Below are 13,746 nucleotides of genomic sequence, written 5' to 3'. Positions count from 1 at the left end.
ATAATCAGAATTAAGCAAGCAATGGAAGACTTTTTTCTAAAGGCTGAAAGTGAAATTCTGCTGTTCTGAAAAATGAAACAGAAAACAGCAGAGGCAAGTTCAATTCCACTCAGTCACATGGCTTCACATAAAATGTGTTTTAACAGTTTTGCCTTTGTAAAATTCCTCAACGATTTTGAAAAACAATACTATTATTCCACATAATAAAGACTAAGCATTCGTGCTCTTGGGCCACCAGCTTATATTACAGGTTTTTATTCTAATATAAGTGACAAGAAACTCAAGATCAAACAAAAGCATACACAGTCATCTTTGTTACACTGTCGTTAAAAAAAAAAAGTCAGCAAGAAAAGGAATCTACAGGTGTTTGGAACCAATGAAAGGACCTCTAAGAAACACTTAAGCACAGCAGAGATCAGCATCCCAGTGACTGAAACCCTCTGGTGTGTACGAGCCATGCCTGAAATCACCCTAAGAACTGTAAATGAAGTACATCACATCCTTAACCTAAACTCGTGGGACAAAGCTAATCATACAGGAATCTTTCAAACGTTTTAAGGCTTTTGTATTTTTAACTCTGTAGCGCACTGCTGTGCACTGCCCTGGGAAGAAAAGCAAGGCATTTTTTTTTTTCGATGACAGTGTTTTAATTTCCTTAACACACGCAGTACAAGAACTGTCAGGGTGAGGACCGAAGCCCAAACCAGGCCCTGTCTCAAAGTGAAAGAAGGATGCGATTTTCCGCAGGGGGAGGCGGAGCAGGCCCAGCGCTGGAGGGGCGGGGGGCTCTTCCAGCGCCCCGTTACCCAAAACCGGGCGGGAAGGAGCTCCGGGGCAGAGCCGGGGACGCGGGGCAGCGGCAGCAGAGACCTGTGGGCTCGCACCGCGTGCCGGGGAGGAAGCGAAAGGTCACCTTGCCCGGCGGAGCGGGAGGGACCCCGCGGGAGCCCCGGGGAGCGTGAGGCGGCGAATGGCCGGCGCCGGGCGGGGAGGCCCTGAGGGACCCCCCAGGCCCCACGGCGAGGCTCGGAGCCCCGCGCCCGGCGCAGCGCTGCCCTCGGCGCCCCGCGGGGGGCGCAGGGACCGGGACGCAGCGCGGCCGCCCCTCGCCCACCCACCCCCGGGCGGGGCGGGGCGCCGCGAGGGGCGTGCGGCAGGGAGGGGCCCCTCAGGCCGGAGCCGCGGAGCGGGAGCGGCGGCTGACGCAGGAGAGAAAGGCAGCGGGGCCGGGGGTGCCCCGAGTCCCGCCCTGTGTCCCCTCGGGGCCACCTCGGGAGCCCCCCGGGACCCCCGGACTCACCTGCGCTGCGAGCGGGGAGCGGCGGGCGCGCGCCGGGCGGTCGCGGGGGCGCGCCCGAGTGCGGGAGCGCCGAGTGATCGATGGGGCGGCGGCACCGCCCCCTGAGGGCGGGGCTCGGTAACGCCCCTGGGGCGGGCCCGCACCGCGCCGCCCTCACGGAATGGGCGGCTTTGGGACCGGAACGCACTGCCCTCACGGGAACGGGCTCAAACCGGGAGGCTTTGGGACCGGAACGCACTGCCCTCACGGGAACGGGCTCAAACCGGGGGGCTTTGGTACCGGAACGCACTGCCCTCACGGGAACGGGCTCAAACCGGGGGGCTTTGGGGCCGGGACACACAGCCCTCACGGGAACGGGCTCAAACCGGGAGGCTTTGGGACCGGAACATACTGCCCTCACGGGAACGGGCTCAAACCGGGGGGCTTTGGGGCCGGAAAACACCGCCCTCACGGGAACGGGCTCAAACCGGGGGGCTTTGGGGCCGGAACACACAGCCCTCACGGGAACGGGCTCAAACCGGGGGGCTTTGGGGCCGGAACACACTGCCCTCACGGGAACGGGCTCAAACCGGGGGCTTTGGGACCGGAACACACAGCCCTCACGGGAACGGGCTCAAACCGGGGGGCTTTGGGGCCGGAACACGCCGCCCTCACGGGAACGGGCTCAAACCGGGGGCTTTGGGGCCGGGACACACTGCCCTCACGGGAGCGGGCTCAAACCGGGGGGCTTTGGGGCCGGAACACACTGCCCTCACGGGAACGGGCTCAAACCGGGGGCTTTGGGGCCGGGACACGGCCGAGGCCCCGCAGTAACAACCCCACAGAGCGCTTGGCGAGCTGCGGTTGGTAACCTGTGCTGAGAGTCCCGCTGGAAATCCGAGTTTTGTTTCGTAAAGGGGTCAGGAAACTTGAGAATACATGTATTAATAAAAGGTATGTTTCTCTTTTTTTTCTTTTTTTTTTTTTTTTTTTTGTTTTATTTTGGTTTAGGTCTTTGTTTTTATTTTTATAAGCAAATGCAAGCTCATTTTTTCAGCTTCAACATGAAACTTGGATTTTCCCTCTGTGATAGCTCCTTAATTTGAAAACTCAGTAAATTAACTACTGTAACAGGATCCTCCTTTTTCATGTTTTTAAACTTCAAAAATCTTCCTCTGCTGCTTCAATATGGCCCCAAGAGTGGAGCTGATGGAGAAAAAATTGGCTGACAGCAGTATTACAGTGCAAGAGGTTCATAGTGCTATGAAAAATTAGGTCCTTGCCTAAATCCTTAAAATCTGTACTAGTTTCAATGTGCTTATTTCCAAAGTCTTTCCTGAAAATTACCTTCAATACAAATTTGCATAAAGTTTCTTCATAGTAGAACTACAGACCAGTTTGTCAGTTCCTGAAATAATAGCAGCTTACATAATATTACAGGTTTTGTGGAGGTTTAAAAGTTGTATTTTCAGAATCTGAATATGCTTTTGTAGCAATAGAATAAATGTTATTCCAAAAGAACCTTTTACATCTCAGGCCTCAGTAGTAACCACTGTGTCTGTCTTGAGATAGATTAGGATAGTTCAGTGGGAAGTACAGGGTTTTATGGCATAAAACAAGGATTAAGTGTCACTGTATGACCTCACTGCCATGGAATTCAGACTCTGAATTGCAGATTCTGGTTGAACACAGCCACCACAATTGACAGTTAAGTCACATAAGTAAAATATAATTATGGGAAGTGGATGCCTAAATATTGGCTTCCTAACCACTTGATTCAAGGAGAACCTCCACTAATTTTCTGTAAGAGGTGGTTGGAGCTTCAGCATCATCAAGCAGTGGAGGAGAACAGGATTTTCAGGTTCTGAGGTCTGAGTAAATTCCGTTTATTACAGATGATGCTCTGCCACCTGAGGGCAGTGAGTTATCTGGCAGAGATAATCACAGGGATTTGCTCTAATAGTCACTGAACACAGGGAAAATATTTAGGATTTATGGTTTACCTCAGAAATGAGGTCAGGATCAATTGGGGAAACATGTTACATCAGCAGGACACAAAGGTGACAAACTAGGGCTGTCAACAAAAGGAACTTCCTGCTCCAAGATAACAGTTCAATCTAGGTTCTCCCTTCTAAAACAAAATGAACTATGTACAGGCAATGAATTGCTGCTGTTTAGACATAACAGTTGTAATTTTAGTTGTAAAAAAAATCTTGTGTAAAAGATTTCACTTCCTGATATCCTATATGTACTTGAGAAATTTGTTCTGATAATGAGAAAAACCAAACTGTAGTAATAATACAAATATCCAGGAGGAAGAGGGAAAGGATGGCAACTAAGATACAGGATAGGAAACTGAATGCAACAGCTTTAAAATTCAAATCAAACTGATGATTCCTGAGCATTGAAAAAATGATAATTTAACTCCAGTTCCTTAGAAGTGCTGGTCACAGCCATATTCTTGACACGTGGCAGCCTTGAATAAAAATCATCATCACAAGAGGTCTGAGGGGAAAACTTAGCACCATAAAGTTGGAAAAACATTCCTTTTCAAGTCTCATAAAGGTCCTTTCAGGGTATCATAGAAGAAAGGGAGGAGTTGGCCATTCAGTTTTAAAATGTTTGAATGCTTTTTCTTTTAAACTGCAAAGCGACAGAAGACGATAAAAACCTCAAAAGCATCAGTGTCTATATTCATCTGAAATTTCAAATCTCTGTAAGAAAGCTACATTTACCATAATGTTTGTTTTATAAAACAAGAGGTTCAGTTAATTTTATCAATCAATCAGTCAATCAATCAGCATATGGATCTGTATTTTCCTTCAACTGGTTTTCATCCCAGCATCTTGAATACCAAGAGGAATCTTCTTTTCTTCTGGAAGTAAGTTTTGAAGTAAATTGTCCTCATTTTCCACTGGGATGTGAATTTCAGTTTCTTTTTTCAAGGCATTTTCTTCTTTGGAAAGGTGGGTTTCTTCCCCTCTTGGGGAATAACAGGGGGTGTGTCCATAATCCCTGCTAGTTGAACTATTCTGCTCAGGGCTCTGGGAGCTGCAATCTGGGCTACAAAATGTAACAATACACGTCACATTCACCTGTGTTCCTCCGTTACCACAATGTTCTGTCAAATAAACACAAAGCATGGAAGAATGAAACCAGAATGGGGCACTTGGATTCTTTATCCTGCTCTTTGACTTACTGTTAAAATAGGCACTAAATATCTTTTTGCTTCACTTAATTTAGTCAAGCTGATTGAGTTGGTTCTGTAATGTTTTGGTACCATAAAATCCATCTATCACCCCAGAGATAAAAAGGCTACAAAAATTAACGCAGAGACCTGGATTGCAAACAATTCCTTGCCCATCTGTTGTCATTTCAAATGCTTTTGACCATCTTCTTTTGTTACTGCTCCCTTTGGCTTCAACTCACAGGTAAGTGCCAACCACCTGACCCCTACTCCCTGTTTCTCCACTGAGAAAACTCTCTTTACTGTCTCAGGATGGCAACTTCATCACTTTTTCAAAAGTTACTAAATTTTCTCTCTGCTGAACAGGACTCAGATGTTTTATCCTGCCATTTAAATTTTTGCTAAAAAGACTCATTATTGTTAATCAGATTTCAAGAGGTTCTGGATCATTCAGAATCATTACTACCTGAACTCGCAGAGCTGTGTCTGTCTCCACTCTGGAGTTTAGAACCTTCTGGAGGTGAATGTTGCTGCTGAAATCCTCCTGGGTTTTTATTTTCATTATTAGTTTTACTGATTACACTGATGTTTGCACATCCAGTTGGATTATTCAGGATGCTACTGCTAGACCCAGAAGTTTCCAAGAGGTGCTGTTGCTCCTGTTCAGAATTCCTGGAGTTCTGCAATTCTGTATCTCTCACTCTTTTGTCACGTTGTTTTTCTGGAGGGGAAAAAGGCTGGAACATTTGCAGAGAAATGCAAAATGTTAATCTTTAAAAAAGAAACCAAACAACCCACTAGCAAAGAACTGGTCAGCATTTTGGCAGATGAAAGAAACAGCGATGATTTGAACTAGAGGAGCTTTAAGGTCCCTTCCAACCCAAGCCATTCTATAATTATTTTAATTTGCATAGTGATGAGTGTAAGTAAAAACTGTAACACCTCATTAGGTGTTCAACAAAATGAACCCATCTCCTGAAGGCACCCACAACCCTACTCTGATTGCCGGGGGACCAAAGACTGTCAAATTTGGTTTTTCAAACCCCACCCGGGTTTTACTGCTGTTTTTAGCCTCACATAAAGTGAGGGTGGGACATTATGTGGGATATATAAGGTACATCTAACACCCTGCCTTGGGGACCAAACTACCCCATTCTCACTCCAGCTTTCTTTCTGCTGTGCAGTTTTCTTCTACTTGTAATTAGGTGAGAGTTTATAATTTCTGTATAACTTCTGAATAAATGGAAGAGATGGAAAGAGAGGACACTCACCAAATCTGTAGCTGGTGCAGAGTACGCCAGGGCTGCCAGTGAGCAAAGACAGTTTATTAGCACCCAACCCTGTTCCATTTGCAACATCTGCACCCTAAACTAGGCTGGAATAAACTCTAAATGTACATTTATTACACACAGTTTGAACGCATTGAAAGCTGTATGGTATTAATTGTGCAACTTAAATTGAGCCAGGATGCAAAGAGAAGCCTCTGCATTAGTTGGTAACTTTTCTTGTGTAGTGTCAGTGAGAAAAGGTATTGATGACAATAAACCACAGTCATCTCTGTTTAGTTGTAACACCTGAAATTGTCTAATATTTCAGTGATGAAGTAAGGAATATTTAACAAGCAGAAGCACAGCTGTCACACAGTTGTCCAGCTCCAAGGCTGTTGTCTGTTCAGACAATTACCTAAAATCTCAGGAATCAGACAGATTTGAAGTTGGCTTCTAAGACACTAATTTCAGTCAACCAGCAGGCTCAGGTTAATGGGAAATAAGGGGACACCTCCCAGTTTTTACAGATTTTTTTGTTTTCACTTCATGAATCTTACCTTTTTTTTTTGAGACTATGCAATACCCCAAAATAGCAATTATCAGGACCAATAACAATGGCCCTGCTACTGCTCCTGAAAGTAAATAAAAAGAAGAAATTATTTAGCAGGTTGATCTAACAAAGGATCAAATTTAAAAAAGATTTTGTAGTTTAGTTTTAGTTTTGTAGTTTCTGTCCATGGCAACAAAAGCTAAATTTACAAGTATTGTGTATGTTTGACATTCACATTTGATGCCTCAGTTGTCAGATGCCAAGGTCTCATTTCAGTCACCACCACTTCATAAAGCTGAATTCTCCTCTCCTGAAAAGTGAGGACAGACTTTTGGCCTTGGTCACAATAGGTTTTTTTCCAGGCAAGCAAGAGTTTGTCACATACAAGGCCAAATAGCTCAAAATGCTCCTAAACATCTCTGTCATCTGGATGGGCTGTGAGCAGGAGAGAACACATCCACTCCTGGGAATGCTATCAGGACCTTCTGTCCCAGGAAAGGCTGACAGAAGATTCCAAAGACCTCTCACCAGGTCAGGTTTGCCTCAGTCCAGAATCTAAGATATGACCTTTTCTACCAGCTACAGCAACAATTCTCAGGAAATACCTGGTATTATCTAGTCTGGGGTTTTTTTAGAAATATTTCCAGATTTACAAGGACTGTAGAATGCACTGGGGTAGTGCAGATGTGCAGGTAAAAATGCAGGTCACTACAAGCAGAGTCACAATTAATTAATTGAGCTCTTCTGAGATTGTTTGGCTACAGGTGACTGGTCTGGGAAAGACACCAAGAACTAAATATAAGCTTGGTTCCTGTACAGACAAAAGTGACTTTTAATTGAGTTAAAGCTCACCAGTGATGTGGGACAGGTCAGATGCAGAGTTTAACGTGACAGGTTGAGTTATTATTTCAGGTTTGTGGGAAGCTGAGCTTTGGGTCAGAAGTTTGTCCAAAAAGGTGTGAGGCAGAACTGTGGCTGTTCCTGAGTCACTGCAAACAGTGTCATTCCTGCTGTTCCCAGGAACAGCCACTGATTCACACCTGCAAGAGGCAACAAGAGAAGTTAGGAAAGACAGAAAGCCCTGCATAGTTAAGGCTGCTGTTGGACTGGCTCACCTTGTATGGGGTGTACAGCTGGTGTTGTAGGATTCCTCAGGGGAAAACGTGCCAGGAGGACAAGGTTTACATTCTGTGTCTGTGCTGTCCGTCCCTTTAAACAGAGAAAAACTCCAGTTACTTATCTGGTGAGAAACAAGAATGAATAATCAGAGTCTGCAAGAGATCCTGGCAGTGATACAGACACAGTGCAAAAACACAGCCTAGAAGTGTCACACAAGACATTCTCTTGAAGCACCCAACCCAAAGAGAAGATTAACCAGCTCTAAATTTGGAATCATTAAAGGTTCAGATGTGGTGCTGCAGACAAAGCTGAGCTTTTCACCTGACTGACTGGCTACTGTTTCATTCTCAAATGATTCCTAATTTTTTTAAATGTTCAGTGTTTTGAATATTTGAAAATTATTTATCATTTTGAGACAGATGTATTATCAGCTGATTCCATCAGCTAATAAAACCAGATCAATTCTGCAGGACAGCACAGAGTTTACCGTCATCATTATTTACAGTACCCAAAATTCTACCTGAAGCCCTGTTTCAAGGATTTAAGGAGTCATTAAGTGGTCTTGGATTTCAGTCACTTGTACAGAATAAATCACACAGTACAGCAAAACGAAGATTAAGTTGGACTGGGAACTTTATGATATATGACAGTAAGAAATTGCAGTATGTTGTCCCCTTGGATATACCTCTGGAGAATACTCTTAGTGCCTACTTGCTAAGAATGTAAAAATAAGCCCTAAAAAGAATGCACAACTGTAGGGAATTAGGCAGAGTAAGTGTTCAGTAAACAGAGTGTTCAAAATCAAATTACCTCTTCTGGAAACCCGGTAACCTTTGCCACATTTTTTATGTGCTCTACACACTTCACAGTACTCGTCTAGCTTGGAAACGCAGTACTTGTGGGGTGGGCAGCTACAGATTCTGTCCTGGGACCTCGTGCATGTTTGATTCTGTACAAGCCCTGGTTTTAAAACAAGAATAAAACAAGATGTCATTGGCAACATTTAAAATCACAGCCTGAGATGTTCACGTACAAGTTTTGGGCTCACATAGCACCATAAACCAAATGTGTTACATTCCTCAATGTCTACACTTTCAGAAGAGTTTTCTCTCTCTAGGCAAGGAGAAATTTGCACCTGTAGAGTACACACTTAAAACTTTAGGGCTTAAAACTCTGTAGCTGCAGTTGTGTAATATTTTGTACAACCCCAAACATGGGATTGTGTTCATCACTGTTTGACCTGGGGGCCACCAAGATTTTCAGTCTGTGCAGCTCATGTCACTGTATTTAAAGTGCTTGGAGATTTTACTACAGACATTTTCATATTGTAATTAACTAGCGTTATAAGATTATCCATTTAGATGGGACCAAAGGTTGACTGTATCATTAAAACTTCTCAGTGAATCAAGTATATAATGTCCTACACCAATTTCCATTAGAAATGACAGAGAGCAGCGTGACCAAGTTCATTCATGCAGGTGATCTATTAGCCCAAAGTAAAGGTACAATGTTCCACCTTTTGTGCTGTTAAGCTGCTTCAGTGAGCCAGTGTGCTCTCACTGACTGCTGCTTTGCAAAATAAATAAAATTAGGAGAGGAATATCACAACCCATGTTTGCTGTTGTCAGCAGACAAAATGAGAATTCCAGGATGCTGGAAATGTTTTTATTACATTTACCCTTGTCCAAGTCAGTTCTTAAGGTCTCCTTATGGGACTTTATAAGCAGGAACTTATTCTACTGATGGCATTTGGAATATTTTAGTGATATAGTGCCTTAGTTTTTAATAATATAAGACTGGTGTCTCATTTTTAGGACTTAAAAAGAGGCAGGACTCCCTGCAAGACTTTTCCTTGTCTCTGTCCCTAAACCTTAAAGTGGTTGACAAAATCTCCTGGTTTTCTTAGGAGAAAAGACAAGGTTAAACCAAGCCCAGGCTTTGAGGAAGCCTCTTTGCTAATTCAAGCCTACCTTTCCTGCAGGGTGGTGAGCAGGCAAAGCACAGTGGAGAACGATTCCAGATCGCTGTGTACGTTTTAGGCCTGCAGGGGCTGCACTTGGTGTCCACGGTGTGGCTGCAGCTCCCTGTTCTATATTGACCTATTAAAAGAAAAATAACCCAAACCAAAACTGAGAATGCATCTCACTGGAAAAGATCACTAGGAATTAAGTCTCTCTAATTAAGGAATTAAGTAGAACCCCTTCCCTTCACTGACATTATCAGATTGGTATCTTGTACCAAACAAGTGTTGGTGTAGAGGCCTGCATGTCTCTACAGGGAAAGTCTGATTTATGTCCACTCATGTTTGACCCCATTTCCTAATTCAGTTCAGTGAATTCCAGTCACATTCAATTCAAGGGAGCCATAATCCTGAACAAAACCCCTCAGCACATATTTAGGTGCAGCTACCACGATACATAAACCAAATATTTTACCTTCGCAGAAGCTGTTTCATGGTGAACACGTTTCACACCCAAAGTCAGGCACATGCTAGAATGATGTGCCAGGGTGAGACCCTTACTGTTATTACAGGCAGTGAGTGGACAAGGCAAGATCAAGTAACATCACAAACAGGCCTGAATTAGAACTTCACCACTTGTCACTATGAAAGGGACACGAGCCCACTCTTTCTCCCTCACCTTTCCAGCCAGCCCTAACAGAACCAAACACGGAGTTTCTGAAACTACTGGCATTCCAGACAAAGTTAAAAGCTATCAAAGGTAGTTTCTCCAAAGCTTCTCACCACCAAAGAATTTAGTACAGTGGTGGAAGCATGTAAATATGAGTTCTAACATATTCATTTTGGAGAAACGAAAACACCTCAGTTGCCATTTCCCTTTCATGTGAAAGGAGAAAGAAGATAAAAGTCAGTGTCTCATATACTTTACAAAAATACCCTGGAAAACATACTCAGAAAGCAGGAATAACACTGATTATTTTTTTTTTAGAGCTGCTTGGAGAATCTATTTTTCAAAAGAAGAGGCCATGGAGGTGAGCCAAATTAATTATTTCCAAAGACTTTTTTTTTCCTGTACTTAATTGAAGCTTTACATTCTGCATCCTACATCCTCCTAATAATTTAGGCTTATTTAGTACTGAACACTACATAACACAAAAGAAAAGTTTTACCTATGAATTATCATCTTTCATCCGTCATGAACAAAGGAAATTTAACAGATCTATCTAAATAATTTCATTTAATTCAAGAAACTGCAGCTGTTTCAGTAAATACTGATTTCCTGTTTAAACTTCCAGATCTGACAGACACTCAGCATTTACAGAGACATTTTCTTTGCTCAGCATGCAATGAGGAAAAAAAGGCAGGTTTTTTTCCCTATTTAATATAATAATATAGTTGCATCTTGTTGCAAAAACTCTACTACCAAAATCTCCAAAGAATATTACTATCTCCTTCCCAAAAAAAATCCCAAAACCCACAGACACTGACTTTGGCTAACTACAGGTCACTTCTAATCACCCCTGGAGTGTGAGACACGCCAGCTCAGATCAGACAGTCCTGTCCCCAGCCTGACTGTGCTCTGCAGTATCTGATTTACAGTAAAAGACAACAAAACTCCCTTAATGAGCAATGATAGATTGACATGTCCAATGGAAAGCCCCTTAGATAAGTGATATTATCATAGTACAGAAACTAAGCTTTACTTCATGCCCTGTTATACAATGTATATTTTTATTAGTGGGCTTGGGCCTGTGTTACCTAATTTTTGTAATTTCTTTAGTGAGCTCTTGCTTCCTCTCCAATGTTGACTAAAATTACTTTAATTACTTTAATGAAGACCTCATGCAGAGCTGTGCTTACACAAACTCAGAGCCTATCTCCTGGTAAGCCCCAGCCAGGTTAACCTTGTAGAATTCCAGTTCTGATGGACAATGTGTCTCTTTTGCAGGTGTTTGGCAGTCATAGTGTTTCATTTTCTTTGAGGAAGAATGCATTACAACAGCAAAAATCTGATGCACTTTAGATGTGTAAGTAATCCAAATACACTGTGATTATCTGAAAATTGAGTGGTTTTGGCTGTGTAAAGTAATAGTTTGAATTATAACCTACCTGGAGGGCACTGGCTGCAGCATTTATTAAGTTCCTCATCATAGAATTCAGTGCTGGGATTGTTGCATCGTGCAAACTTCGGTGTATAAGGTAATGAATATTCCTAGGAGAAATCAAAGGGAAGTCATGAGTCACAAGTCCATTCTGACCCTGAATTAGAGACTCAAAAGAGACAAATACCTAAAGACCAGTGCAATTACAAGAACATTCCTTTCCAAGGCACTGATGTAGCTCCAAAGAAACAGAACACAGCAGATGCCAGGAGGCTGCAGGGCAGTAAACAGCTAATGAGCTGCATGTGACTGTTTGGAGGTTCCTTTGTTTTCCAAAGATCCACCACCATGAACAAAGTGATTTCTCCAGGTTTTAGGTTTGAACAAAGTGATTTCTCCAGGTTTTAGGTTCAAAAGAGTGCAGTGGAACTATGGCATTAGCAGCACACCAGGTCACTACTGCATCCCCCAAACCAAAGGGCTCAGTGCCTTAGCCTCAGCTGCCATGGCTCCAATAACATCTGACAAAACACCAGAGAAACCTCAATTCCTACCTGTGGGCTTGTGGGAGAAACATTTACTGCAAAGTGGCTCAAAAACTTCAGTCAATCTTTCCAAAGAAAAGGGAAAAAGGCTTTTTATCTTTCCAGATACTCAGTGATTCCTCCCTGAGCAAGAAAAGCCTTGATGTTTTGAAAATGATGTCTCCAAAAATTGTACTGCTGCTTCTGAGAAGCAGCACTTTTGCAGAAGGTGCAGACAAATATGCAAGTTAAATGCACTCGAGACAATCATTATACAATTATACATTATAATATACATTATAATTATACATTATACAATACAGGGTGCCTAATTTCATCTCACACTGATCAACACAGCTCAATGACTTCAATGAACAAGTGTCAAATTATTTGATGACTTACTGACGATTTTCAAAGGGAAAAATACACTCACTTAAAGAAGGCTCCTGTTAGGTAGGACAAGCGTAGGAGTTTCCTGCTAGACCAAAAGGGTACTGTTTGAAAAGGATGTGACACTGCTCAGCTTTTTGCAGTCTGAAGAGATTGCTTCATGCATAATCTACACACATTTAGAGGAATCATTACTAAAATGAGAAATCAAAACAGGAACAAGCTCTTGGGAGGCCGGTAATGAAAATATCCTTCCGCCTTACTGAAAAACATGTTGAGTATCTATTGTGTTTTCACATTACTGACAAAGGAGATTAACATTTCCCACCCTCAGCAATTGCTTAAAGGGAATTCAGCATTTTCTTATGCAGCTCATTGAAATATTCTACCTCTTAATTAGCTGTGATCAGAAGCAAGATTTTGTCAACCTACTCAATGGTCAGTGTCAAAAAAAACCTTTTTCTGAGAATGTGAAGGCAGAAAAAAAGTCTTCTTGAGTTTAGATATTGTAGGATGGACAATGATAAATCGTCCTGTTTGCAAACTTGAGCTGACACTAAAATTTGATGAAGGAGAAAAGGACTTCGTTCTCATCAAAAGTATTTTCATTTAAGTTACTTTTTTATTCAAAGAGGAAAGATAAAGTGTTGTCATCCAGTTTTTGTAGTCACTATGATCAACTTAATTAAAACAAGCAGTTGAGAGCCTTTTCAAAACATAAAACTTCACTGCAAGAGCAGACACAGGGGAAAAAAAAAGGAGAAATACAATAAACCACATCACAAATTACCCTGCTGGTGAGGTTTCCTGGCAAAAAAAATAAAGGTTCTTATCTCATGCTCTTCCCTGTCTGTTGTAAATCCAGCCCTGTGAGCTGCAGACACAGGAAAACCTGTCGGTTGCCGGGTTCACACCTGTTTCTCTGAAGTTGTGCTTGGAAGGATTGCTCTACTGTCTGATACAATCTCCCTGAAATTTTATCTGATGAGCTGTGGCTCTCAGTGACTTACAATAGACATTTTCTTCCCAAATGTCCTCAAAGAACATTATGGAAAACTAAAAGGGAGTTGTGACTGGTTTAGCTACAATTTACACACAGCTCAGCTTGGTTTGCCCTGGAAGGATTTAATTCATTTAGTAGCTACCCTCAGCATAAACTAGTTTAATCAGAGCTGTCAAATCTGTCAGAGGAAGTGTAGGCATTTTACTAGTTTTAAAGCTCCTCTGGATTTCTTTGCTACAAGACCAAATTTTCTAGCAATGTCAGCAATCCTAAAGTCTGAGTTGGGCCATATGAGTTTTCTGTCTGGCATCCAGATCCACTGGCTGCTGTGGGATGAAAGACTGATGAGCAGAATCCAGATTCT

At 42.6% G+C, this 13,746-nt stretch overlaps 3 protein-coding genes across 12 annotated transcripts in view; 1 reads left to right on the top strand and 2 right to left on the bottom strand.

The window, feature by feature from the left end:
• Window positions 1-1,412, bottom strand: part of VPS13D (vacuolar protein sorting 13 homolog D) — a 95,730-nt gene extending 94,318 nt beyond the window's left edge. For all 4 annotated transcript variants that reach the window (XM_086860304.1, XM_086860306.1, XM_086860305.1 and 1 more), the window contains exon 1: window positions 1,301-1,412. The gene's annotated coding sequence lies outside the window, so the exon portion shown is untranslated. The remainder of the gene's footprint in view (window positions 1-1,300) is intronic.
• Window positions 1,383-13,746, top strand: part of LOC147649525 (uncharacterized) — a 19,023-nt gene continuing 6,659 nt past the window's right edge. The window contains exons 1-3 of one of the 4 annotated variants that reach the window (XM_086860324.1): window positions 1,383-2,233; window positions 10,352-10,394; window positions 11,312-11,390. In XM_086860324.1, the coding sequence (XP_086716450.1) occupies window positions 1,461-2,150 (690 nt within the window). In that variant the 5' untranslated portion in view covers window positions 1,383-1,460 and the 3' untranslated portion in view covers window positions 2,151-2,233; window positions 10,352-10,394; window positions 11,312-11,390. Of the gene's footprint in view, window positions 4,161-10,351; window positions 10,395-11,311; window positions 11,391-13,746 lie in introns of all 4 variants that reach the window. The other 3 variants (XM_086860325.1, XM_086860326.1, XM_086860327.1) reach the window with 3 other exon arrangements.
• LOC111938704 (tumor necrosis factor receptor superfamily member 1B-like) overlaps window positions 3,946-13,746 on the bottom strand; it is a 13,410-nt gene continuing 3,609 nt past the window's right edge. For 2 of the 4 annotated variants that reach the window (XM_086860319.1, XM_086860317.1), the window contains 9 exons: window positions 11,473-11,575; window positions 9,374-9,502; window positions 8,214-8,363; window positions 7,400-7,493; window positions 7,137-7,324; window positions 6,292-6,366; window positions 5,738-5,769; window positions 4,933-5,203; window positions 3,946-4,400 (listed from right to left, as the gene is read on the bottom strand). In XM_086860319.1, the coding sequence (XP_086716445.1) occupies window positions 4,102-4,400; window positions 4,933-5,203; window positions 5,738-5,769; window positions 6,292-6,366; window positions 7,137-7,324; window positions 7,400-7,493; window positions 8,214-8,363; window positions 9,374-9,502; window positions 11,473-11,575 (1,341 nt within the window). In that variant the 3' untranslated portion in view covers window positions 3,946-4,101. The remainder of the gene's footprint in view (window positions 4,401-4,932; window positions 5,204-5,737; window positions 5,770-6,291; window positions 6,367-7,136; window positions 7,325-7,399; window positions 7,494-8,213; window positions 8,364-9,373; window positions 9,503-11,472; window positions 11,576-13,746) is intronic. The other 2 variants (XM_086860321.1, XM_086860320.1) reach the window with 1 other exon arrangement.

Source organism: Cyanistes caeruleus, chromosome 22, assembly GCF_971803275.1.
Source record: "Cyanistes caeruleus chromosome 22, bCyaCae1.hap1.1, whole genome shotgun sequence".
Taxonomy (NCBI): Eukaryota; Metazoa; Chordata; class Aves; order Passeriformes; family Paridae; genus Cyanistes; species Cyanistes caeruleus.
This window is presented reverse-complemented; position numbering and strand designations above follow the sequence as displayed.